Source organism: Pan troglodytes, chromosome 1 (assembly GCF_028858775.2).
Source record: "Pan troglodytes isolate AG18354 chromosome 1, NHGRI_mPanTro3-v2.0_pri, whole genome shotgun sequence".
In the NCBI taxonomy this organism is placed as follows: Eukaryota; Metazoa; Chordata; class Mammalia; order Primates; family Hominidae; genus Pan; species Pan troglodytes.
The window spans coordinates 172,419,439-172,446,309 of record NC_072398.2 but is presented as its reverse complement, the minus strand read 5'-3'; the positions used below and the strand labels follow the sequence as shown (position 1 = coordinate 172,446,309).

The window sequence follows — 26,871 nt, the reverse complement described above, 5'->3', positions numbered from 1 at the left end:
TAACTGTTGTCCCAACAATTAATTTAACGTGTCCTGACTGACTTAAAGCATCACTGTTACAATATGCTAAATTCCTGTAAATATCTACATATGTTTCTGCAGTTTCCCTTTTTTTCCTTGGTCTGACTGTTCTGGAGTTAGTGCATGATTCTTTCTATTTATTGTAACTTTGTTATATACATTTTATTTTCAAATATTGTCTGGCTCTTACACATTTGCCCTTCAAGATGAACTTCTGAACAGTTTTTTTCCAGCTCCCTTCCTAAAAAAAAAGGAATTGGGATTTTTGATTCTGTTATTGTTGTTGTTTTTAATCTTGGATTCATTTGGGTGAGATGTATATCTTTGCAATGTTGACTATCAATCAAGGAAATATGTGCATCTCCATTTATCCAGGTCTTCTTTTATGTCTCTCCATAAAGTCTTACAGTTTTCTTATATGGGTCAAAGCAGTATATTTTTAAAAGGAACTATAAGCTTTACTTCTTAGGATTATGGAATCTCAGAGCTTGAAAAGCCTTAAAAATGACCTCACTGGCCGGGTGCGGTGGCTCATGCCTGTAATCCCACCACTTTGGGAGGCCGAGGTGGGCGGATCACGAGGTCAGGAGATCGAGACCATCCTGGCTAACACGGTGAAACCCCGTCTCTACTAAAAATACAAAAAAATTAGCCCGGTGTGGTGGTGGGCGCCCGTAGTACCAGCAACTTGGGAGGCTGAGACAGGTGAATGGCGTGAACCCGGTAGGCGGAGCTTGCAGTGAGCCAAGATCGCGCGAATGCACTCCAGCCTGGGCGACAGAGTGAGACTCCATCTCAAAAAAAAAAAAAAATCACCTCACCACTCCCACCCCATCTGCTGCTGAGTCCCCATCTCAACCAAAGATATGTGGCATATTTTTAGTGTTTTTTTTTTAACATAATGGTATCACACTATGAGTATTTTCTGTAACTTCCAGGTTATCACTTGCACAACATGCCTTGGAGAAATGTCTTTATCAATACTTGTAGATCAATTTAATCCATTTTAAGCACCATAAGAGGTCCTCTGGAAAAGATTTTGCATCATTTACTTTATTACTGTTGATGGACATTTAAACCATTTCTATCATTTTTCTCTCACGAACAACTCAGCTCATAACCTTGAGCTCTAACTAAAGTAAGTCTCCAAATTCCTAGAGCACACACCACTGGGGGCACAGTTCCCCTCCTCATATATCACTACCAAGTGTTGTAATGCCTGTTCAAAGAAAGGCATTCGTTTACCTTTCCATGGAGTCTCAATTCTGTTCAATAAACATCTATTGCCCATGAATTATTTAGTAAGTACTGGGCTTTTTGTTTCTAATCACTAAGATTTATTTTTTAGGGAAATTTTAGGATCATAGCAACATTGAGCAGAAAGAGTGTTTTCATCTACTCCCTGTCCCTACATGGGCACAGCCTCCCCCACCACCAAGAGTGGTACATTTGTTAAAATTAACATGCCATTATCACCCTAAGTCCATAGTTTATATTACAGGCATTTTTAACACACTAATTTTGATACAATAAACAAATCCATACATTCAATAATACTATGGAGGCTACACTATATGCCAGATACTCTACAGAACCTAGTGCTCCAGGGAAAATAGGAAATCCCCTACTCCTCCTCTCAACCTAAACAATTCCCAAAATAAAACATGGGTCATCACATCATGGTATCTATTTATTTATAAGCACAGGTGACTCTTCATCTATCAGATCACTAGACCAGGTAGCAGATTTCCAAATAATTTGGATAACCTCTGGAATTTGAGGTATCCATGCTTAAATTTCCATGTTCTCATACATGCTACTCTTTCTGTGTGTCTCCCAAGGAGACCTCCCTATTAGACAGCATCCCACACAGAAAGAGTAGCATGTACAAGATGAGGATACAAATGTGACAAGCACAAAGATTCCAATACAAGTAACTTATTTGGGAGGTGATCCTAGGAAGCACCCATTGGTGAGTAGAGAAGTGAGACAGGGAAGGAAAGAAAGCTAATAAAGAATACATTAACAAACTAGTTACAAAAGGGGCCAATGGGGTGTCGTCCCTCTGAGGACTGCTAGGAGAATGTGTAAAACAGGCCCCAGAGTTTTACCAAGTGAGGATGGGGAAGCTGGGCTATTTATTCACCATTCCTGCCAGTAGCATTGGTTGAGGGCTGTCCTAGTAAGGATTAATTCTATGACACTTCTAGCCTCCTGCATATGCACATAGAGTGGGCTCCTACAGGCCAGAGAAAGACTCAAGCAAGGAGCTTCAGGTTCTGGCAGTTGCCAGTTGAACCAGTGTGTGCAGAAATATGGGCCAGGCACCAACATAAAGGGAAATGTGAGTGGACACCGGTGGCATCTGCTACAAATGCCTATTTCTATCAACACCTGGCTAATTCACTCTTCAAAACACAGGGCAAAATTGTCCACTCTGGCAAGTGTTGCATGTATCTGCACCAGGCCTGGGGAGCTACCCTACTTCTGTATACCTGGGGCAGTTTGTGCTTATGTCACTCCTACTAAAAGATTGTAAGTGGTTGCACTGAGTCCAGGTTGGCCTGACTCCACATCCCAAGCTGAAACCCCTAAGCCAATATAAGTGAGCCCCTTAGCCCGTAGATGCATCACTCTAATGTCTGCCTCCATCTTCACATTGCCCTATTCTCGGTGTTTCTTAGTGTCTCTCCTCCTCTTATAAGGACAGTAGTCATTGGATTTAGGCCCACAAGATCATTAACTTAATTAACATCTGCAAAGACTCTATTTCCAAATAATATCACCATTCTTTTTTTATTATTATTATTTTTGAGACGAAGTCTCACTTTGTCACTCAGGCTGGAATGCAGTGGCTTTGCCTCCCGGTTTCAAGTGATTCTTCTGCCTCTGCCTCCCAACAAATAAGATCACCATTCTGAAGTTCCAGATGGACATAAATTTTGGGACTCTCTTCAAACTACTACATGGACAAAACAGACCAATTAGACTAATATCATATTTTATCATTGAAGGGATAAAAATTCTACTGTGTGGCTCTTAAATTAGGCAAATATGAGACAAGGACTACTGATGTGCATTTTGGCCAAGATGAGGAAAAAGCTGGCTTAGAAAATGAAATGAAGCGAAGAGCAGATGAAGATATTAAGAAACAGACAATCAGCATAAGCTTATATCTATTAAGGAAACTGATCCAATAATTAATAATCTTCCATAACAGAAAACCCCAGACCCAGGTGGATTTAATGGTAAATTCTACCAAACATTTAAAGAAGAAATTATACTAATTCTCTACAATCTGTTTCAGAAAATAGAAACAAAGGAATACTTCCTAACTCATTCTATAAGGCCAGCATTACCTTAATACCAAAACCAGACAAAGATATAAGAAAATAAAATATATCAGCAAATATCTTTCATGAACATAAAGGCAAAATTCCTCAATAAAATGCCACCATATTGAATACAACAATGTATAAAAGGAATCTTATAGCACGACCAAATGGGAATTATTCTAGATATTCATAGGTCAACACTTAAAAATCAATTAATGTAATTTATCACATCAGCAGGCTAAAGAAGGAAAGTCACATGATCGTATTAATACATGCAGAAAAAGCGTTTGACAAAATCCTATGTCTAGTCATAAAAAGAAAAACCTCTCAGTAAACTAGGAACAGAGGGAAACTTCCTAAACTTGATAAAGAATCTCTACAAAAAGCCTACAGCTAACGTCATACTTAATGGTGAAAAACTAGATGCTTTCCCACTAAAATCAGGAACAAGACAAGGATGTCACCTCTCACCACTGCTTTTCAACCTTGTACTAGAAGTCAAAACTAATGCAATACAATGAGAACAAGAAATGTAAGGTATATGGATTGGGAAGGAAGAAATAAAACTGTCTTTGTTGTAGATGACATGTTCATCTAAAGACAGAATCCAAAAGAATTAACCAAAAAGAAAAAAAAAACCCTCCTGAAACTAATAAGCAATTAAAGCAAGGTTGCAGGATACAAGATTAATATGCAAGTCAACTACTTTCCTACATGCCAGCAATAAACAAGTGAAGTCTGAAATTAAAAACACAATACCATTTACATTAGCATCACTCAAAACGAAATACTTAGGTATAAATTTTTCTTTTTAAGTATAAGATCTATATGAGAAAAAGTGCACGATTTTAATGAAAGAAATCAAGAACTAAATAAGAGATATTCTGTTATTCATGGATGGGAAGACATAATATTGTCAGTCAGTTCTTCCCAACTTGACCTATAGAGTCAATGTAATTTCAATGAAACTCTCATCGAGTTATTTTGTGGATATTGCCAAACTGATTCTAAAAGCAAAGACGCCAGAGTAGCCAAGACAATATTAAAAGTGAACAAAATTAGAGAACTGACACTACCAGACTTCTAGACTTACTATGAAACTACAGTAACCAAGACAGTGTTGTATTGGCAAAAGAATAGACAAATAGACCAAAGGAACAGAAAAGGGAGTCCGAGTCCAGAATTAGACCCACATAAATATAGTCAACTCATCTTTGACAAAGAAGCAAAGGTAATACAATGGAGAAAAGATAGTCTTTTCAAAAAATGGTGCTGGAACAACTAGATAGCCACATACCAAAAAACAAACAAACAGAAAAAAAAAAACGAATCTAGACACAGACCTTACACTCTTCACAAAAATTAACTAAAAATGGATTACGGGTGTAAATGTAAAATGCAAAACCAAAAGACTCCATTTTGCATTGTAAAATGCAAAAGTATAAAAATAGATTTTCTCACTGTGTTGCTCCAGCCTGGGAGAAAATCTAGATGACCTTGCATTTGCCAATGACTTTTTTTTTTTTTTTTTTTTTTTTGAGACAAAGTCTTGCTCTGTCGCCCAGTCTGGAGTGCAGTGGCGCCATCTTGGCTCACTGCAAGCTCCGCCTGCCAGGTTCACACCATTCTCCGGCCTCAGCCTTCCGAGCAGCTGGGACTACAGGCGCCTGCCACCACGCCAGGCTAAGTTTCTGTATTTTTAGTAGAGACGGGGTTTCACCGTGTTAGCCAGGATTGTCTCGATCTCCTGACCTCGTGATCCACCCTCCTCGGCCTCCCAATGTGCTGGGATTACAGGCATGAGCCACTGAGCCCAGCCAGCAATGACTTTTTAAGTGCAACACCAAAGGCATGATCTACGTAAAAAACAATTAATAAAATGGACTTTATTAAAATTAAAATTTTCTGCCCTGAAAAAGATACTGTCAGGAGAGTTAAAAGAAAAGTGACAGACTGGGGAAAGTATTTGCAAAAAAATACCTATTTTTAAAATGTTATTCAAAATATGTGAATAACTCTTAAAACTCAACAACATAAACACACACAAAAATCTGATTAAAAATGGGTCAAAGACCTTAACAAATATCTCATCAAAGAAGAAATACAGATGATAAATAAGCATATAAAAAGATGCCCTACATCATATGTCACCAGGAAAATGCAAATTAAAACAACGAGATACCACTACACACCTATTAGAATGGCCAAAAGGCAGGACACTGATAACATCAAATGCTGGTGAGGCTGTGAAGCAACTGGAATTCTCATTCATTGCTGGTAAGAATGTAAAAATGGTACAGCCACTTTGAAAGAACAGCTTCTTACCAAACTAAACATACTACTTTTTATCAATGATCCAGCAGTTGCACTCCCTGATAGTTACCCAAAGACGTTGAAAACTTACACCTGCACAAAAACCTACACACAGGTGTTTATAGCAGACTTATTCATAATGCCAAAACTTGGAAGCAATAAAGATGTCCTTCAGTAGGTGAGTGGATAAAAAAAGCTGCAGTACATCAAGACAATGGAATATTATGCAGCAATAAAAAGAAATAAGCTATTAAGCCATGCAAAGACATGAAAGGCTGGGTGTGGTGGCACATGCCTGTAGTCCTAGCTGCTTGAGAGGCTGAGGTGGGAGGATGACTTGAGCCCATGAGTTCAAGTCCAGCCTGGGCAACATAATGAGACCTTATCACTAAATAAAATAATAAATAAATAAATAAAGTTTTAAAAGAAAAAGGCATAGTGAGAAACATAAATGCATATTACTAAATTCAAGGAGCCAATCTGAAAAGGTGACATACTGTATAATTCCAACTATATAACATTCCAGAAAAGGCAAAATTATAGAGACAATAAAAAGATCAATTGTTGCCACAAGTTAGGGTAAAGTGAAGGATGAATAGGTAGAGCCCAGAGGAATTATTTTAGGGCTGGAAAACCACTCTGTGTGATACTGCAATGGTAGATACATGTGATACATTTGTCCAAACCCATTAAATGTACACCACCAAGCTTGAGCCCTAATGTAAACTATGTACTCTACATGATAATAATATGCCATTTTATGTTTATCAATTGTAAAAAGTCTACCACTCTGGTGAAGGCTGTTGATAACGGGGGAGGCTGTGTGTGGAGGGGCAGGGGATATATGGGAAATCTCCGTACCTTTTGCGAAATTTTGCTGCGAACCTATAACAGCTCTAAAATATTGCTTATTGTGATGGTTAATTTTATGGATAATATGATGGTTGATTTGACTGGGCTAAGGGATGCCCAGATAGCTGGTAAAACATTATTTCTGGGTGTGCCTCTGGGGTGTGTCTGGAAGAGATTAGCATTTGAATTGGTAGACAGTAAAGAAATAATCCTCACCAGTGTGGGTGAGCCTTATTCAGTCTGTCCAGGGACCCAATAAAACAAGAAAGTGGAAGAAGGATGAATTCACTCTCCCTATTTCAGCTGTGACATGCATCTTCTCCTGCCCTCAGTCATTGGCACTCCTGCTTCTTGGGCCTTCAGACTTGGACAAGGATTTACACCCCTGGCTCTTCTGGTTCTCAGGCTTTCAGGCTTGAACTAAAACTCACCGTTGGTTTTCCTGGGCCTCCAACTTGCAGATGGCAGATGGTGGGACTTCTTAGCCTTCATAATCACATGAGCCAATCCCTCAGAATAAATTTCTCTCTCTCTCACTCACTCACTATCCCTTTGGTTCTGTTTCTCTGAAGAACCCTAACTAATACATCTGTTTAAAAAATGTAAAGATATTAAGAAAGAAGGAGAGTCCTGACAACATTATTTGAACACTTGGATCCAGCCATGGCTAAAGCTAACACCTCCCCTTCACTTTCCAGTTACACAAATCAACATATTTTCTTTTTGTGTAAACTTACTTGAGTTGAATAGCTAACATTCATAGCTGAATAGTCCTTGCTAATATAGTCAGTTATTGCACATCTAGTTGCCTCCGCAATACATTTTCCTTTCCTCTTCTTATACATGACAAGCTCCTGTTTGTCCTCAGGTCTCAGCTTAAGCAGAACTTTCTCGAGCAGATCTTCCCTAAACTGATTCCTACTTCCACTCCAGCTTACGTCAGTTCTCCTTGCTGGATGTTCTCATAACGCCCTGTATTTCCTCATAACACTCATCCCACACTATTGTAATTACTTGTTCCATTTATTCTCCCTGTTCCACCACCACTACCACGCTGAACTGTTAAGATCTTCGAGGGCAGAAAAAAAAATTCTGTTCAGTGCTATATTCTCATTTCTATTGTGATGGAATGAAGTGGGTAGCCAGTGTCTGTTCATTCATAGATTTAAATCTTCATTTGATTTTGAAAATTATGGTAAAATAAATTATGAGCAAGTGTAAGTGTTTTTGTATGGCTACTAGACAATTGTAGTAAGTTCTGATTAATTTTTAGCATAAAAGCTAGTAATTGCTTTTACTTAGGGAGTTCTAAATAAAACTGTAATAATTTTTTTTAAAACTCCCCAGGCTGATCAAAGGGAATAATTTGAAGAAGGTAATTATGCACATGGAGGATGAAGATTATTGCTTTAACAGTATTTAGCAGTCTGATTATTGCTTTAACAGTATTTAGCAGTCTGATTAAAGAAAGAGAGAACCCAGTCTGCCAGTTCTTTGAGCATTTTCTGAAGATCTGGATTGAAGTCTAAAGAGATTCCTAATTCATGTGTAAAAATCACAAGCATTCCCAGACACCAAAATAGACAAATCATGAGTGAACTCCCATTCACAATTGCTACAAAGAGAATAAACTACCTAGGAATACAACTTAGGAATGTGAAGGACCTCTTCAATGAGAACTACAAACCACTGCTCAAGGAAATAGGAGAGAATGCAAACAAATAGAAAAACATTCCATGCTCATGGATAGGAAGAATCAATATTGTGTAAAATGGCCATACTGCCCAAAGTAATTTATAGATTCAATTCCATCTCCATCAAACTACCACTGACTTTCTTCACGGAATTAGAAAAATCTACTTTAAATTTCATATGGAACCAAAAAAGAGCCTGCATAGCCAAGACAATCCTAAGCAAAAAGAACAAAGCTGGAGGCATCACGCTACCTGACTTCAAACTATGCTATAAGGCTACAGTAACCAAAACAGCATTGTACTGGTACCAAAACAGATATATAGACCAATGGAACAGAGCAGAGTCCTCAGAAATAATGCCACACATCTGCAACCATCTGATCTTTGACAAACCTGACAAAAACAAGCAATGGGGAAAGGATTCCCTATTTAATAAATGGTGTTGGGAAAACTGGCTAGCCATATGTGGAAAACTGAAACTAGACCCCTTTCTTACACCTTATACAAAAATTAACTCAAATGGATTAAAGACTTAAATGTAAGACCTAAAACCATAAAAACCCTAGAAGAAAACCTATGCAATACCATTCAGGACATAGGCATGGGCAAAGACTTCACTACTAAAACACCAAAAACAATGGCAACAAAAGCCAAAATTGACAAATGGGATCTACTTAAACTAAAGAGCTTCTGCACAGCAAAATAAACTATCATCAGAGTGAACAGGCAACCGACAGAATGGGAGAAAAATTTTGCAATCTATCCATCTGTCAAAGGGCTAATATACAGAATCTACAAGGAACTTAAACAAATTTAAAAGAAAAAAAAACAAACAACCCCATCAAAAAGTGGGCGATATGAACAGACACTTCTCAAAAGAAGACAATTATGTGGCCAACAGACATATGGAAAAAAGCTCATCATCACTGGTCGTTAGATAAATTCAAATTCAAACCACAATGAGATACCATCTCATGCCAGTTAGAATGGTGATCATTAAAAAGTAGGAAACAACAGATACTGAAGAGGATGTGGAGAAATAGAAACACTTTTACACTGTTGGTGGGATTGTAAATTAGTTCAACCATTGTGGAACACAGTGTGGAGATTCCTCAAGGAGCTAGAATCAGAAATACCATTTGACCCAGCAATCCCATTACTGGGTATATACCTAAAGGATTATAAATCATTCTGCTATGAAGACACATGCACATGTATGTTTATTGCAGCACTATTCACAATAGCAAAGACTTGAAACCAACCCAAATGCCCATCAGTGATAGACTGGATAAAGAGAATGTGGCACATATACACCATGGAATACTATGCAGCCATAAAAAAGGATGAGTTCATGTCCTTTGCAGGGACATGGATGAAGCTGGAAACCATCATTCTCAGCAGACTAACACAGGAACAGAAAACCAAACATTGCATGTTCTCACTCATAAGTGGGAGTTGATCAATGAGAACACATGGACACAGGGAGGGGAACATTACACACTGGGGCCTGTTGAGGGGTGGGGGAATGGGGGAGGGATAGCATTAGGAGAAATACCTAATGTAGATGACGGGTTGATGGATGCAGCAAACCACCATGGCACGTGTATACCTATGTAACAAACCTGCACGTTCTGCACGTGTATCCCAGAACTTAAAGTATATAAAATAAAATAAAACCCACACACACACACAAAGATTCCTTTTGTTTAATTTCCATATAAACAACACTACCCATATAGTACACTTGCTTAGCCAACTTAATCTGAAAATTTAGGGGAAAAACCAAGGAGGTGTTTATGTCACAGTTCCATATATATCATTCATTCATTTATTCATTCAGCAGACATAATCTTTAAAATAAATGGAATATTAGAATTCCTTTTTCTTAGTCAAGTCACAAACTAGGGGTCTGATTGATACAGGAGTTAAGAAGAAATTACTTAGTCAGATAGCAAGGGCATGGGAGTCCTCGGTGAGGCTTTTCTTTTTAATGAAAAGCAGCCCGAAATCGTTTTCTAACAAAGAGCAAGCTGGGAACTTGTGCGGGTTAATGCTGGCAGGAACTAAGTACTAGACATATTCAAGATGGCAGCTCCATCTTCCCTTCTCTGCCAGCCACGTGTACTATAAAGGAGGAGACAAGATCATGCTGGTTAACTGGAAATCTCCTTTGCATAAGAAGATTAGGGTGGGGCGAACAGCCTTCCCCGTGCACTATGTAAACGTCATACCTGATCGAACCAATCTATGAGCCCTATGTAAATCAGATACTGCCTCCTCAAACTGGACTATAAAACTTGGGGGATTCCCCACCAACTGGTCCTTTCCTCTCGGAGACCCCTTCCTCCATAGAGGAAGCTGTTTCTCTTTCTCTTCTTTTTTACCTATTAAACCTTTGCTCCTAAATGCCTCCTGTATGTCCATGTCCTAAATTTTTCTGGCATGCAACAACGAACCCCAGGGGTATATATCCCAGATAATGTAGCCACTTCATGATCTTATTTGAATAGTATCCTCCCCTAATTCATGTTCACCTGGAACTTGTATATGTGATCTTATTGGAAATAGGGTCTTTGCAGACATAATCAAGTTAAGATCAGTTCATACTGGATTAGGGTGGGCCCTCATTCAGCGAGTAGTGTCCTTATGAGAAGCCAAAAATTTGGACACAGAGATACACACAGAGGGAAGACAGCCATGTGAAGAAAGCAGAGATTGGAGTTATGCTGCCACAGTCCGAGGACTGCCCACAACCCCAGAAGCTAGAGGATGCAAGGAAGGATTCTTCCCTAGAGCCTTGATTTCAAACTTCTAGCTTCCAGGACTGGAAGAAATTAATTTCTGTTATTTTAACCCTCGAGTTTCTGGTAGTTTTCTATGGAAGCCCCAGGGTACCAATTCATGGTCCAATCTTCTGCCAAGTGACCCTTCCTTTCCCCTCACCACCCAGCCTCCATCCAATTCCAAAACATTTTCTCCCATGTCTTCTTTATTGTTTCCTTTTAAAAGAGTTGGAGTTGAGTTTTGCCATGTTGCCTAGACTGGAATGCAGTATCTATTCATGCCATGTTGCCTAGGCTGGAATGTAGTGTCTACTCAAACACGCGATCCCTCTACTGATCAGCATGAGAGTTTTGATTTGCACCATTTCTGACCTGGCCCAGTTCACCCCTCCTTAGGCAACCTAGTGGTTCCCCGATCCCAGGAGGTCCCCAGATTGATGTCGAACTTGGTGTGGTCATCCAATCAACATAGCACACAGCAGCCCAGAACTCCTGGGCTCAAGCGACCCTCCTGCCTCAGCCTCCCCAGGAACTGGGACTCCAGGCTCCAACCACCAAGCCCCAGTCTTTATGCAAAGCAGTTAAGGATCTTTAGCCCCTCACCCAAGCAAAGGCCTTCCCTTTGCATATAGGAAGGCTCAGACTCTGCCTCACCAAATGAGAGGCACCTAGAGAGAGCAGGTTTTCCTTTCCTCCACCCTAGCAGGCTTTTCAAAGGGTGAAGAGTGCAGTAAAATGGGAGTGTAGTAGAACAATTGATTTCTCCACTGATTAAAATTATACCATTCCCTTGAAGTTTAAAAAAAGAAAGACAAAAAATAAAAGAGAAAATGAAAGCAGTTACAATCAATTTGGATTTAAAACAACAAATTTTGCATTTAAAATGTTTGTTCCCATTTTTAAAAAATGGAGTCTTTTTATAATTTTGTTACTTTTCCCCCCGTCACGTAACAGTATATTGTGAGTATTTTCCCATGTTAGAAAGTCCTCAAGGATTATACCATAACGTATACAGATCCACAATCCCTTATCCACTGTCGGGGACAAGGGAAGCTCCTTTTCACTCTCTGAAGGTTCCCTGAAAAATCAGCTTACAAAGGCTGATTAATTGGACAAAAGGCATACAAATGTATTTAACTTATATACAATGAGAGCCTTCAGAAAGAATTTGGGGCTTGGATCCTGGCAAAACAGGTATGAGAGGAGAAGTCAATGGGCTTGAAGAACATACAATGGTCTATTGGGCCCAAAGAGTGAAAGATGATTTGTGACAAAAGTCTGTCCGGGTTTGTTGACAGACTTTGGTCTTCCTTCCTGTGATATGGGTTCAGTTAATGAAAACTTGAGGAAGGGACTGGAGGTAATTGTTTTCTTCTTTGGTAGGTCTGGACTTTAGGCAGATAAGGAAGCTTTGGAGAGCAACTTTATCCCGTGCTTTGAGAGAGATGGAGGTGGGGGGCAGATCTGGAGAGAGAAGTCAGAAAGACCTTGAGGCTCCTTTTTCAGTTCAGCATGTACAAAGCACTGCATTTTGGGATATCGATTTCTGAGCCACAACACCACAAATCCAAAATGCTGAAAGCCCAAGAGCTGTTTTAAAAGTTTGGCAGCAAAACTGACCTGAAGTGACCTAAGCCTGCTTATGGTCTATTTATACCACTTAGTGTGACTGTTAATGTTTCATGGCAGAAATCTAAATATATTGATTAGAGATGCTGTCACAGACCCTGCTGAAGGGATTAAAATCACGCACCAAATTATCCTTCTAAAATCCGAACATTTCTGAATTCTGAAACACACTAGATCTCAAGGTGTTGTGAACCTATATAATCATCCCCCTGTAGTTAGATATTTATTTTCACCTTTTTACTATTATAAAAAGTGCTGCATGCAACATGTTATACATGTGAATCTTGTTTGCATCGCTATTCATGTCCTTAAGACAAATTCCTTGATATAGAAATAGAAAGTCAGAAAAACTAAACATGTTCTTGGTAGATATTGTCTACTTGTTTTCCAGAAAGGTTATACCAATTAACATACCCCTCACCAGCACTGAGAAACAACAGTTTTATTAATTTCACAAAGGAAAATTGTCATACCATTGTGCTTTTAACTCATTTGGTTACCAGTGATGTTAGACATATTTTTAAAAAGAGGTTTATTAGTATTTCGAGTTCCTCTCCGGGAATTGTCTATTTATTACCTTTGTTCCTTTTCTACTGAAATTCATCTCATAAGCTTGCTTTGTGTATGTGCTGCACCAAGGCCAAGGGAGTGGGGGCCAAAATCAAGCCTGATTCTGATCACTAACTGTGTACCCTCCACTGAGGAGGGAGCACTTTTTCTTCTTTGAAAGGTGTCTCTCTACCTGGTGCACTTGCCAAGCCCTGCACTGTAAGGCTGAGTCCAACTAGATGGACTGTCTTTTTCTAATTTGTCTGCCCAGAGCAAACAGGATGCCCTTTCTAATTTGCACAAAAGTACCAAACTGAGATCTTAACTAGACGAATTGTGTTGCTAATTAATTTGAGTTTAAATTCTTTATATAAGCTGGGTGTGATGGTTCACACCTGTAAACCCAGCACTTTGGGAGGCTGAGGCAGGTGAATCACTTGAACAGAAGAGTTTGAGATCAGCCTGGGCAACATGGTGAAACCTGTCTCCACAAAGAAATACAAAAATTACCCAGGCACGGTGGCGCATGCCTGTAGTCCCAGCTACTCGGGTGGCTGAGGCAGGATAATCGCTTGAACCCAGGAGGCGGAGGCTGCAGTGAGCCGTGATCATGCCACTGCACTCCAGCCTGGGGGCAGAGTGAGACCTGGTTTCAAAAAACACAAACAATGTTCTTTATATAGTAAAGCTATCATATTAAAATTTCGAGTGTATATTGTGCTGGCTGTGTTTTTCTTGCTTATTGCTTTGTATTTGTTTGACTCATAAGTTATCTAAAAGTCTTCCATTTTGCTTTTTCTTAAGAAATATTTGTGGAGCTATAAGTAGCTTTGTTTTTCTTCCTTTTGCTTCTGAATATTATTTTAGGTGGTGCGACATGGGTAGAAATGTATGAAATCTAATCCTTGAACAGTTAATCCCAGCTGTCAAAGGGCCATACTTGGCCATGTTTAAATTCCCAGACCAGAGATAGCCCTTCTGGAAGACATCTACACCCATCTCATCTATCCATCCATTCAACCAGCACTAATTATTGAGCACCCAGTATGCTCCAGGCACTGTGCGAGACATTGGGAATACAGAGGTGAATAACAGAAACCGGAATTCCTTCCTTTATGGAGCTTGCAATGGACACCACGTGTTCAAGTTTCATATAACCATAACAATAGCTAACATTTAGGAGTGCTCACTGTGTGCAGGCACCAGTCTAAGTGCTTTACCTGCATTAATGTATTTACTTCTCTCAGCAACCCTATGAGGAGGTGGGTATATTATTGTTCCCATTTTACAAGTGAGGAAAATGCACAGGGAGGTTAAGTAACTTGATCCAAGATCACAGACCAGCAAATAGCTTGGTTACTTGTAAAGCTGTACCTAGCAAGTTTTCATCACTTCTGTTTCCCATGTCACATTCACAGATTTGTCACTTTGTGACAATGTGTCACAAATTTGTTTACTCCAACCCTCTCTTTCTTCCTCTTGGTATGGGGCTTTGCTTCCACCAATGCTTCCACGCCCTGCGAAGAAACTGCTCTGCCACCCGTGACTTCTGACTTGGCCTTTATCCCCTGGTAGCAGTCTGGGCTTGTCTTTTAGTCTCCACCCCTGGTTTTAACCATTCTTGGTTTCGTTTGCCAACGCTTTCTCATCTTTCTGGTCCTGGTGTGCTGGAGTCTTTTAAAGCATGGTGCTAGTTTTCTTCCCTTCTCAGTCTATCACCTTTTGCTAGACAATTGAATTTCTAACCCTGGCTTTTAAGTACTACCTATAAACCAGTGCCTCCCAAATTCCCATCTCCAGTCCATACAACACCAGACTGCTATAGTCAGCTTCTGGATGAAAGCCTGAACTCAACTATCCAAAACCGTCCTCATCATTTCCCTCACACCAAACATGTTCCCATCCCTGTGTTCCCTTTCTCAGAAAATAGTGCCACCAACCAGTTATGAAAGCCAAAAGCTACAACCATTCTTAACACTTCCCTTGTCCTCACCATCCCCATGTAAAATCCATCCCCAAGTCCTGTTGATTTTATATCTGAAATATCCCTTCAGTACATCCACTTCTCCCCATCATCATCACTATTTTCTATTCCTGACCCTCATCCAAGCTGCTTTTTTTTTTTTTTTGAGATGGGGTTTCGCTCTTGTTGCCCAGGCTGGAGTGCAATGGCACGATCTCAGCTCACTGCAACCTCCTGCCTCCCAAGTTCAAGTGATTATCCTGCCTCAGCCTCCCAGGTAGCTGGGATTACAGGCATGTGCCACCACGCCTGGCTAATTTTGTATTTTTAGTAGAGACGGGGTTTCTCCATGTTGGTCAGGCTGGTTTCGAACTCCCAACCTCAAGTGATCCACCTGCCCCAGCCTCCCAAAGTGCTGGGATTACAGGCGTGAGCCACTGCACCTAGCATTCCCAAGCTACCTTTACCTTTCACCTGAAATACTCCTATTACTGGTCTTTTATGGTTTCCTTGCCTCTATTCTTGTTCCTTTTCAGTCTATTCTCCACACTCCAGCCAGAGTGATCTTTTCAGAACATGAATCTGCTTATGTCACCCCTGCTTTAAAACAAATAGTTTTTTCAAGGATTTCTCTATGCTGTTGACAGGGGAGGGGGTGAAGTTATGTCAATAGGAAAGTAGAGGACCCTTATTTCTTCACACAAAGGCACCTACCAGGCCATTTGCCAAATTTGGCACTGCAGGGTTAAGTCCAACTAGATAGGAAGCATTTTTCTACCGTGTCTGCACAAGGGGTGTGCCCTTTGTGTCATTTGCACAAAGGTCAGAATACTTAGTAGGCTTGAAAGGCCTTCCATAGTCTGTTCCCAGCCCACTTCCTCAGTCACAGGCAGCACCAGTCTTCTTGCTACCCACGATCCACCCATTCTTGTCTACTCTCAGGTCCTCAGATAATCCACACTTCCTCCTGCTTCAGGACCTTTGCACATGCTGTTCTTCCTTACTGAAATGCTTCTCTTCATGCATAAATAACATCTGCTCATGCCTTACATCTCAAATCAAGCATCAATTCCTTAAGGGTCCGACTTCCCCCAAGACTAGGTCAGAACATTCATATTTGCTTTTTTTTCTTTAGAGCACGTATCTCATTTTTAAATTGCACCCTTAGTTACATGATTGTGTTGTTAATGACTCTCTATGCTGTAGTCTTTACGTTCATTAAAGGCAGAGACTCTACCAGTCAGGATTCTTGGCTGTAAGCAACAGAAAAGGATTCTGGCTAAACTTAAGCATAAAAGGAATTTATTGGAGGATTTGGATTAAGTTCACAGAATCAGTGGGAAGGCCGGTGAATCAGACCCAGAAAATGAACAGGACCTAAGGTTGCCTAGGCAGCAGGGGATGTGGCCAACGTCAAGCTGTGGGGCAATCCAATTGGGATATTCTACCAACGCTGCTGCCACTGGACACTGGCACCCATGGAACAGCTGTGCTCTTGACAAAGCCAGTACTGTTCTGAGAAAATTTCTCAATTGTCCTGATCTATGGCTTCATATCCTCTAGGTCTCTGCCCAGGCAGGAGAGTTCAATTGGCTGAGCCATGTCACATGCCCATATCCCACCTGCCAGGGAACAGGACCATCAGGCCTCCCATCAAGGTTCACACAATGTGGGTGTTTCCCCCATTGAAAACATTGTGGGGATGCCAAGTAAGAAAAAAAAGAGCAGCAGAGAAACCATATCTGTTCAATTCATATGTTCCCCAAACTAGTATGATATCTGGCATCAAATAAGACAAAAAATATTTGAGGGAACAAATAAATGACCAACACTAGGCATCTCTGAGGACCCAGACTGTCCAACTTGTGCCTGCTTCAGGGTAACCGCTCACAATCGCTGGGGCCTTTGCACTCCAGCTAGAGCCAACACTGGTCAAACTGGCTGCTTAGTCGAGATCACCCCAGTCCCACTGAGGTCAGATGAGGAGCCAGGAGCTCTATGAGCTAGAGTGAGTGGATATTACTAGACCCATTTTATAATGCAAATGTGAGGTTCAGGGAGGTGAACTGCCATATTCAAGATAATACAGCTGGAAAGCAAGAACAAGGACTTGAAGACTCATCTGCTGGCATAGTTTAGTACCTTTTCCCACCTTCTGTATTATGTTGTTTCAATTGCATATGACAATGTGCTTCACATAAAAATATTTGGGTGGCCAGGACATTTCCTCCAACAGTATCAGATAACAAGGGAGTGGAGAGTGCTGAGGCCACCTAAGAGATCAGCTACATCCAGCATGGGAGAAAGCTGGGCACAAGGATTCCAAGGAGTTAATGCTTATCTAGTCAAGATCCCTTTCCTTGCAAGGAGACAAGATGCCTTGGTAAGCTGAGCTGCCTGCTGATAAACTGCTGGTTAACATGTTCAGGCTATCACTGTGGATCATTTATCTTTCCCTTCTTACCCAGATCAATTTGGCCTCCTTGTACATCATGAACCTGAGAATTTCCACTGAAATTGATGACATATGGCTTGCTGCAGTGCCAGGGGACACAACCCCCCTGTTTACAGTATAATTCCCTAATAGTGAATGGGCCCAGCCCCCCATCCATCCCCATCCCTCCCAACAATTCCTTCTTTGAGCTCACTATAAAAGGCTATAATGAAACCTCTAATGATATTTAGCAATGACAGGGAATGGTTCCAGGAGGGAAATTACAACTGGAAGATGTCCACCACGACCTGCTAGTAATTGTAAAGGAAATCTACTCAGGTCTCAAAGGGTCCTTTGTTTTATATAAACAGGAGGCTTCCAAGGTTGCTTTAGCCCCCTCTAATAGCAGAAGTCTATGGAGAGATATCTCCTTCAGATATACTCACTCATTACTAGTATTTTTCCCCCAAGAACTTGGGGGACCTTCCTCTAGTTCTAACAAGAGTGACTATTTACTAAATACATCATCAGGAGACTAACCAGGGAGGCAAGTGGAACACCAGACAGGATAGAGTCAGGGTGTTAGAGCTCTAGGGTGGCTCTGCCCCTCTCTGTCTGACTTGGGTAAATCCATTCTCCTCTGTGAGCTTCAGTGTCTTCGTCTATAGAATCAGAATGCTGAACTAAATGACTCTCTAAGCTTTTTCCAGCTCTGACATAACATTCTGTGATTCCACTTGGAAAATGGTAAGCAAAAAATTTGTAAGCAGAGGGAGGAATGGGTGATCTTTAAAAAAATGCTTCAATAAAAGAAACAGTAAGAATGGATAAAGCCCTGGTGACCTACACAAGGAAATCAGTCAAGTGTCCTCAGGAGGCTCAGAAGGCAGGCTGCAACTTGCTGGGCAAGCCACACCTGCTCCTCACATTCCTTCCAAGGGCAGCCCCAGGTCTGAGCTCTCGGCAGTGAACCAGTGAACTGTAAGGTATTTTTTTGTTTGTTTGTTTGTTTGTTTGTTTGTTTTTGGTGGGGAGGTGGGTGGAATCTTGGAGGCAGCTGCTCAATCCCTGAAGACAGCTGGTTCTTAAGACCTGACCCCAGCAGAGGAAAGCTGATTTTCAGAACAGAAGCATGAGGGGGCTCTTCCTTGGAAGAAGTGAGTAAAAAAAGGCATCTTAACCTGCTGGGTACCCAGCAGGAACAGGAGGAAATAAGTATAATGGAGACATGTGGCTAGTTTTTACAGCTAATAGGTAAAACACATCTTTAAAGCACATTAACAGTAAAAATCTTAGCTACACAAGGCAAAAGTCCCAAGCCCCATATTTGGTATATGCAGGGTGTGTGTTCATGAGTTTACTCAATGTCTTTCAAATCTCAGTTTGCTGACATGTGACATGGATGTAATCTAAACAATTTAAAGTACATGAAACTTTCACTAAGCACCAGATTGTTTCAGACGCTCATATCAATTACTTCATTTAATATTCATAATAGCGAGAGAGGGATTTATAGTTTCATTTAACTAATGAGGAAACAGGGGAGGTAAGTGACTTCCTGACCCAAAGGAATAAGATTTGACCTCAGGTTTGTCAACATTTGGGTTACTTCCAGTAAGTCAATGGCTCAAAGAAGATTATATGTGTGAAAACGCTTTGCAAATTATAAATGCTATAAAGTGCAAGAAGTCACAGTCCTGAATTAATGCAGAAACCTAAATATCATCCAGAAGCAACATTCTGATGGAGTAAGGGGCTTTTTCAGGGAGTCTGCTTTGTTCAGTTGCCCACTGGATCCTTTATTTTCCAGGCAGACAAGTGAGTTTTTAAAAGTGACTCTTGAAACAATGAGGCTTTCTGGTTCCAGCTGTGCTACAGAAACATTAATCTTGAGAATTCACTTGCTCTTTTCATGTGTGAAATGCGGGGTTAGGTCACAGGTGATCACCAAGGTCACTTCCGTCAAAGCACTTCAGTGACTCAGAAGTGGAAAGCACCCATTGAGACCTAGAGTGGGGAGTCTCACTCTCATTGTTAGAGAGCCAGTTCTAACTTCAGGTACTTGGGCCACCCTTCCTACTGTAGGAGAGCCTGCTCACATCCACCCTCTCCCCTTGGTAAGTCTTATTTGACCCTGGAAGGAAGTTTGGAGCCTGGAGGGAGTTTCTCCCTTGGTGAGTGGCAGCAGACTTTGAGATCTCTGGCAATCCCACAGTATCCAGTCCACCAGCGCATAGCAGCCACAGCCCTAAGTTGAGAAGCCAGTAGCTGAGAGCTATCTCTCCCCAGTTCTTACTGGTGTTTCAGTCTTGGGAGGTCCTCATAGACTGTAGAAACAGGATGGGAGGAGGGGCATGAAATGGATTCCAGGGGAAGAAACTGCAGTCCTGGATCTAGCTTAGCTGTTGCTGAATATGTGATATACCAACCAGTCCCTCCTTTGTACACACCTAGTGTTGTATCAGTTTCTCAGTTACTGTAGTAACTTGTTTACTTGTGGGGTACCCCACAGCCACACACATAAATGAACGTGAATGAGTGAAAAGGAAGAGATAAGTGTAAGAGGGACAAGTGGCTAGTTTTTACAGCTAATAGGTAAAACATATCTTTAAAGCACATTAATAGTAAAAATCGCTGGGTGCAGTGGCTCACACCTATGATACCAGCACTTTGGGAGGCCGAGGCAGGTGGATCACCTGAGGGCAGGAGTTCGAGACCAGCCTGGCCAACACGGTGAAACTCCATCTCTACTAAAAATGCAAAAATTAGTTGGGCATAGTGGTGGGCACCTGTAATCCCAGTTACTCAGGAGGCTGAGATAGGAGAATCGCTTGAACCCAGGAGGTGGAGGTTGCAGTGAGCTGAGCTCACTCCACTGCCCTGCAGCCTGGACAACAGAGCAAGACTCCATCTCAAAAAATATATGTAATAAGTAAAAGTCTTAGGAAAACAGCCTGTGCACACCCAGCAAAAGTGTAGGGACCACTGCAGACTGGCTCTAATTATGTGGGAAAGTCGTTTAATCTTAGAGCCACAACGCTTTGAGATTAAGTGATTTGCTCAAGGGCTAAATGGAAATAGTACCACCTATTTCAAAGTAGGGCTGGGATTCAAAGGAGATACAGCTCTTGAACTAGAGTTTTCTGTCTCCGTTGGTGATAAGCCTCGTTTAGAGATGACCAAAGACTGGCACTCCTTTTCATAAAAGCAGCTAGTTTTAGCTTCCTCCCTCAAGCTCACCCTCCTGCAGTTTGAAAGAAGTTTCCAAATAATCTTATTTAGAAAGAATAGCATTTACACTGGCCAGTTAGGATATCTTAGGACACACCAGAGTAGCAACATGAAACACCCACTTCTGGGGAAAAAAAAAGTGTTATAATTTGAAATAAAAAAAAAAATACAAGTCTTGGGAAATTAGAGACCAAAGTGATAGAAATCTGGAGGGACTTTTCACAAATGCCAACTTCTGGTTTGTGCCTTTCCCATATTTTATTAAATTCGTGTTTTATTAAAAAAAATTACAGCAACATTATCAAAGACAACATATGTACAAACATTTTACAAAAAAGAACATTACCAATATCAGTGGTAGTAAGGGCAAGCTGAAGAATAAATAGACTGAGTTTCCGGGCAACGTCTGTCCTCAAAGACATCTAAACTGCGTTCAGGCAGCTGAAACAAGCTTCTTTCCCAGTGACAAGCATATGTGGTCAGTAATACAAACGATGGTAAATGAGGCTACTACATAGGCCCAGTTAACAAACTCCTCTTCTCCTCGGGTAGGCCATGATACAAGTGGAACTCATCAAATAATTTAAACCCAAGGCGATAACAACGCTATTTCCCATCTAAACTCATTTAAGCCTTCACAATGTCGCAATGGATTCAGTTACTTGCAAACGATCCCGGGTTGTCATACAGATACTTGTTTTTTACACATAACGCTGTGCCATCCCTTCCTTCACTGCCCCAGTTAGGTTTCTTGTTGTTGGACCGAAAGGGGATACATTTTAGAAATGCTTTCTTCAAGACAGAAGTGAGAAAGAAAGGAGACCCTGAGGCCAGGATCTGTTAAACCTGGTGTGTGCGCAAAAGGGAGGGGGAAGGCAGGAATTTGAAAGGATAAACGTCTCCTTTGCGCCGAGGAATCAGGAAGCGTGACTCACTTGGGTCTGGGACGATACCGAAATCCGGTACCTCACCCCATCCCCTGCCCCGCCGGGTACCTACAAGCTCGGTTCCTTTCTCAACTCCCCCAGTTCCTTGATCTCCACCTTCTTGTACTTCCCCGACTTTCTCCGGTTGGTGATCACCAGGACGGCCATGCCGGCGACGAGGGCCACCACGACCACCACGATGACGGCGATGAGGCCGGCGGTGAGGCGCTTCATGGAGAACTTCGGGGGGATCTCGTCCAGGTAATAGATGAGCGTGCGCTCCACCTGCAGGGGTTCTCCGCGCACGCGCAAGTCCAGGCCGCCGCGGCCCTGGAATAGAGACTCGCCCTTGATGTCCCTCTCGAAGTAGTAGGCGGCATCGCCGATATCCACGTCACCGGCGGCCTTCTGCGACGTGTTCTGCCGCAGCTCGATCTGGATGGTGGGCTGCTCGTAGTGCACGGCCGCCACGAACTTGGGGTGCAGCCGATAGCGCTCGCGGAAGAGCCGCCTCAGCTCGGCGTCCAGGTCTGAGTGGTTGAAGGCGCCGGCGGTGGGGCGGTGGCGCAGGTCAATGAGGATGTGGTGGGTGCGCACCAGCTCATCGCAGCGTAGGCTCAGGTCGCCCTTGTCCGTGCGGCGCACGCCCACCGAGTTCACGCACCAGCACACCGACGTCTGGTTGCACTGGCGCGCCTTGAAGCGGCCCTCGGGGTCGCAGTCGGGGTCGTAGAGGCCATCGTTGTCCACGAGCGCGTGCTCACTCGGCCGCACCAGCGTGCGGGCGTTCTTGGGGGCGCTCATGCGCGCCTTGAGCAGCAGACACTTGGAGGTCAGCGTGGAGCAGTCGACCGCCATGCCCGAGCCCAGCGCGCGGCACTGGCAGCGGCCGCCGGGGCCGTCGGGGCTGCACACGGTCATCTTGTTGGTGGGACACGTGCAGTTGTCCTGCGCGGCCGTGTGGCCGGTCACCGCCGCCAGCACCAGCAGCAGCAGCGGCAGCCGCAGCGGTGGCGGCGCGAGGCCGGGGCCCCGAGCCATGGTGGGGCGGAGGAACGCGGACCGGACGCGGGCGGATGAGGCGCGGGGACTCGGCGGGGCTCGGGCTCCGGCGTCTGGGATGGTCTGCAGGCGTCTGCCGCCCGGCCGCTCCCTCCGGCTCTTATACTCTACCCGACCTGCCCGGCTGGTTCCACCACCGACCGTCCCCACTTGTATTTGGGTGACACATCCCGCCCCCCTCCCCGTCCCACGGAAGGCCAAGCCGGCCCTGCGCCGCCCGCGATAGGATCAGAACAGGGAAGCTGCTCCCGCCTCCTCCGGACCGAAAGCCGGGAAGGGGAGAACCGATACTCACCTGTAGGCTTCTGGGGACCCGCCCTCGGCGCGGCCTCCTGCTACAGACCTGGCGCGTCCGGGCCGCTCTCCCGGCAGAAAGTCTAAAGAGTTTCATTGCAAAGTGCGGCTCGCGACTGTCGCGCTCTCCTCTATACGCGACTCCCTTTTCGTTCTTTCCCAGCCCCAGCCCTCCCTTAATTTCTCTCACTCCCTCTCTTCTTTGTCCAGTTCTCACAGTAGCACACGTTTATATAGTTTACAGTTCACAAACATTATCTCATCCTAACACCAGTCCTGACAGGTAGGGACTATCAGACCCATTTTATAGCTGATACTGATGAGGCTTAAAGACCTGAAGTCACACTGCTATCAACTTCCTCATATTTCTGAGAGGGGGTCTTTGGCACCCTGCCTAGGAGTGATGAGACCTTAAATAAAGTGTTTGTGGACACGAAGTGACACAGAATCTGAAGGGAAGTTAGGGAAGCAGTTCTGTTACTCACTATATCAAGGGTAAAACACAGGTATCCTGGTGTCCAGAGGGTTAAAAGTTCTGTTAAACACTAATTTTCTGTACCTCACACAAGCGCGCACACACAGGCACACACGCACATAATATTTATTTGTGCACTGGCTATAAAGAGACAAACAGGAACAAATTCTTAAAGAGCCAGCAAGACTGTAAAGAGTTTTTTGTACAATTTGATTCTAACACAGCAAATCATTGCTTTTCTTTTCCTGTATCCCACGTAAGTAGCTGAACCATGTAAATAATGAAAGAATAGAGCCTGTGAGAAATTGCTTGTCTGCCACTGTGTGGCTACTTTCATGGCATACAGGGGTTGCAATCTCTTTTTGAGTCATTGAGAAAGTCTAGAGTTTCAAAGCTGTGGTAAAATTAACAATAATTAGCAAGCTATAATTATTCCCAGGTCCTCCATCAAAGCACATTTTATATGTTCAGCATTTAATGTGCACCACCAGTCGTGCAAGGGTGTTGTTTAGCAGATGAAAGCCAGCTGGGCCTCTGTCCCATTAATTTTCACGCAATTCCTGAGGCAGGAAGATTGAAATATATTCTGCCTTGACAGAGGAAGCAGAGACGTGTGAGCGACAATTTCTTTTTTCTTTTTTTTTTTTTGAGACGGAGTTTTGCTCTTGTTGCCCAGGCTGGAGTGCAATGGCGTGATCTCGGCTCACCACAACCTCCGCCGCCCAGGTTCAAGCAAGTCTCCCGCCTCAGCCTCCCGAGTAGCTGGGATTACAGGCATGCGCCATCACGCCTGGCTAATTTTTTTTTTTTGTATTTTTAGTAGAAACAGGGTTTCTCCATGTTGGTCAGGCTGGTCTCGAACTCCTGACCTCAGGTGATCCGCCCACCTCGGCCTCCCAAAGTGCTGGGATTACAGGCATGAGCCACCACGCCCGGCGAATTTCTTTTTCTTTTTTTTTTTTTTTTGAGACGGAGTCTCGCTCTGTCACCCAGGCTGGAGTGCAGTGGCATGATCTCAACTCACTGCAAGCTCCACCTCCCGGGTTCACGCCATTCTCCTGCTTCAGCCTCCTGAGTAGCTGGGACTACAAGCGCCTGCCACCATGCCCGGATAATTTTTTTGGTATTTTTAGTAGAGACGGGGTTTCACCGTGTTAGCCAGGGTGGTCTCGATCTCCTGACCTCGTGATCCGCGTGAGGGACAATTTCTTATCCACAAACATGAGGAATTGTGGGATAGTCCTCTGCTGTCTATCTCCACTGTCTCTGTTCAGGTCTTCCTTGGACAGATATCTGAATCAGGTTCTAGTTTCTTTTCCCCTCTCCGACCTTGGTCCACCCTGCATCCAAGAAGACTTTCTAAATCAGAAGTCTGTGCCCACCTCCTCTCTGTTAAGTAGAGTGAGGGGGTGCTCTCGGCTCTCCAGATAAAATTCATGCTTCTTATATTAGCCCTTAAGATCATTCCTATATGATGTTATAGGCAAGCTACGTCTCCGTGCCTTAGTTTTGTCATCTGTAAAATGGGGATAATAAAAGTACCTACCTTACAAGGTAGGTTTTATAGTTAATGCAGATAAACTGCTTTGAAGAGTATCTGTTCTAACAGTATCTGCACATAGTAAGCAACGGATAGATGTTAGCTGCTGTCATTTGTCATCATCGTTGTCGTCGTCATCATCATCATCATCATTGTGCTCCTGCCAACCTCTCCGGCAGTCCATGTTTTCAAGCCTTTGCAAAGTCACCTACCTGGAGTCTCCCTTTCTTTATTTAGTGCATAATTCTGTTTTTCTACTCAGCTCTTGAGTCACCTCCAAGATGCCTTCCCTAATAAGGCCCTCCCTGTTACACTCAGGGATATGCCTCTCTATTCGTTCCTAATCTCAGACATACTAGGATGGCAACATTAACTTTTCTGGGCTTTTGTCCTCCCGTCTGTCAAATGGGCAAAATACAGCCTGTTTCATAGATTATGCTGAGAATCAAATACAAAGAGATGAGATGGTAGATGCCAAAGCTTTGTAAACTCTAAGACTCTGTAAAAATATTAGATTTCACTTTTATTTCTAAAATATGTATACCCTCTTCTTGCTTTTCCAGGTATTAACTAGGTAGCCACAATGTTCTATAACTAGCAGAGTTCTCTATTTTCCATTCCATCAGGTCCCAGGCTGGCAAGAGGAAAGCTGATGAGAGAGGGTTCTCAGGGCTGAGGAATTTGTGTGATGGTGTCATTGACTACCAAGCTAGAACAGCCCCACATGGGTGGTACTGGGGCTAGTGCTCTGAGGCCTCCAAGCCTTTGCTTCTTCCAATTATGTTAGGTACTGAGAGGACAGGAATAGAAGGGGCCCAGCCTCAATATCTTCTGGGGAAGTTAGAGTAAGCCAAAGATGACCTCCTAATCCCTTCCCCCCACAGACTCCACTTGCTTAAATTCTCTGGTTCTGCCAGGCTTTCCCCAACAGCACACAAAGACCACAATGAGTTTATTATGTAAACACAGTCTCAGCTGTGAGTCTCCCTTTTCCCTTCGTCCTTTTTCTGCCAAGTTCTGCAAAATAGCATGTATTAGCTTTATCTCTTTTTATTTTATTTATTTATTTATTTATTTATTTATTGTTGAGACAGAGTTTTGCTCTTGTCACCCAGGCTGGAGTGCAGTAGCATGAACTCGGCTCACTGAAACCTCCACCTCCTGGGTTCAAGTGATTCTGCCTCAGCCTCCCAAGTAGCTGGGATTACAGGTGCTCAACACCATGCTCAGCTAATTTTTGTATTTTTGGTATAGACGGGGTTTCACCGTGTTGGCCAGGGTGGTCTCAAACTCCTGACCTCAGGTGATCCTCCCGCCTTGGCCTCCAAAGTGCTGGCATTACAGGCGTAATCCCACCACACCCAGCCTGTATTTTTTTATTTTAATTTAAAAAATATTTAACACAAGCATTTCAGGCTTGTCATGTGTTTATGAGGGGCGGGAAGCACATATAAGCACTGTATGTAGCCCCAGCACCAGAATATTAGGCACTAAGTAATGTTTATTGGATTAACACTGAGTTGTGCCCAGAATGTTTCAATATCAATATATTCTCCTAGGAGTGTTCATGTGGACCATTTCAGTACTTCTTTCCTTGTCTAAGCCTCACCACCTGCCCCAACCATGAATCTCTGTCCCTACCCTAACCCACCCTCCAAACACCCAATTTCAAGGAAGACTGGGTAACGATGCCCTTATTGTCATTTTTGTCCAATCCTTAACTTTTGTCAGCCTTGTGCCTGCAAGGATGAAGGATATGATCTGAGGACG

General features: G+C 42.8%; 1 protein-coding gene across 1 annotated transcript; it reads right to left on the bottom strand.

Annotated features, from left to right (window-relative positions):
- Positions 1-21,037: 21,037 nt before the first annotated feature.
- On the bottom strand, positions 21,038-23,067 carry TACSTD2 (tumor associated calcium signal transducer 2). The gene has a single exon (XM_513439.6). The coding sequence runs from the start codon at positions 22,769-22,771 to the stop codon at positions 21,800-21,802; it is 972 nt and encodes a 323-aa protein (XP_513439.3). The 5' UTR covers positions 22,772-23,067; the 3' UTR covers positions 21,038-21,799.
- Positions 23,068-26,871: the final 3,804 nt, after the last annotated feature.

Excerpts from the sequence above, each read along its gene's own strand:
- TACSTD2 (XM_513439.6), bottom strand. The coding sequence starts at position 22,771 with ATGGCTCGGGGCCCCGGCCTCGCGCCGCCACCGCTGCGGCTGCCGCTG.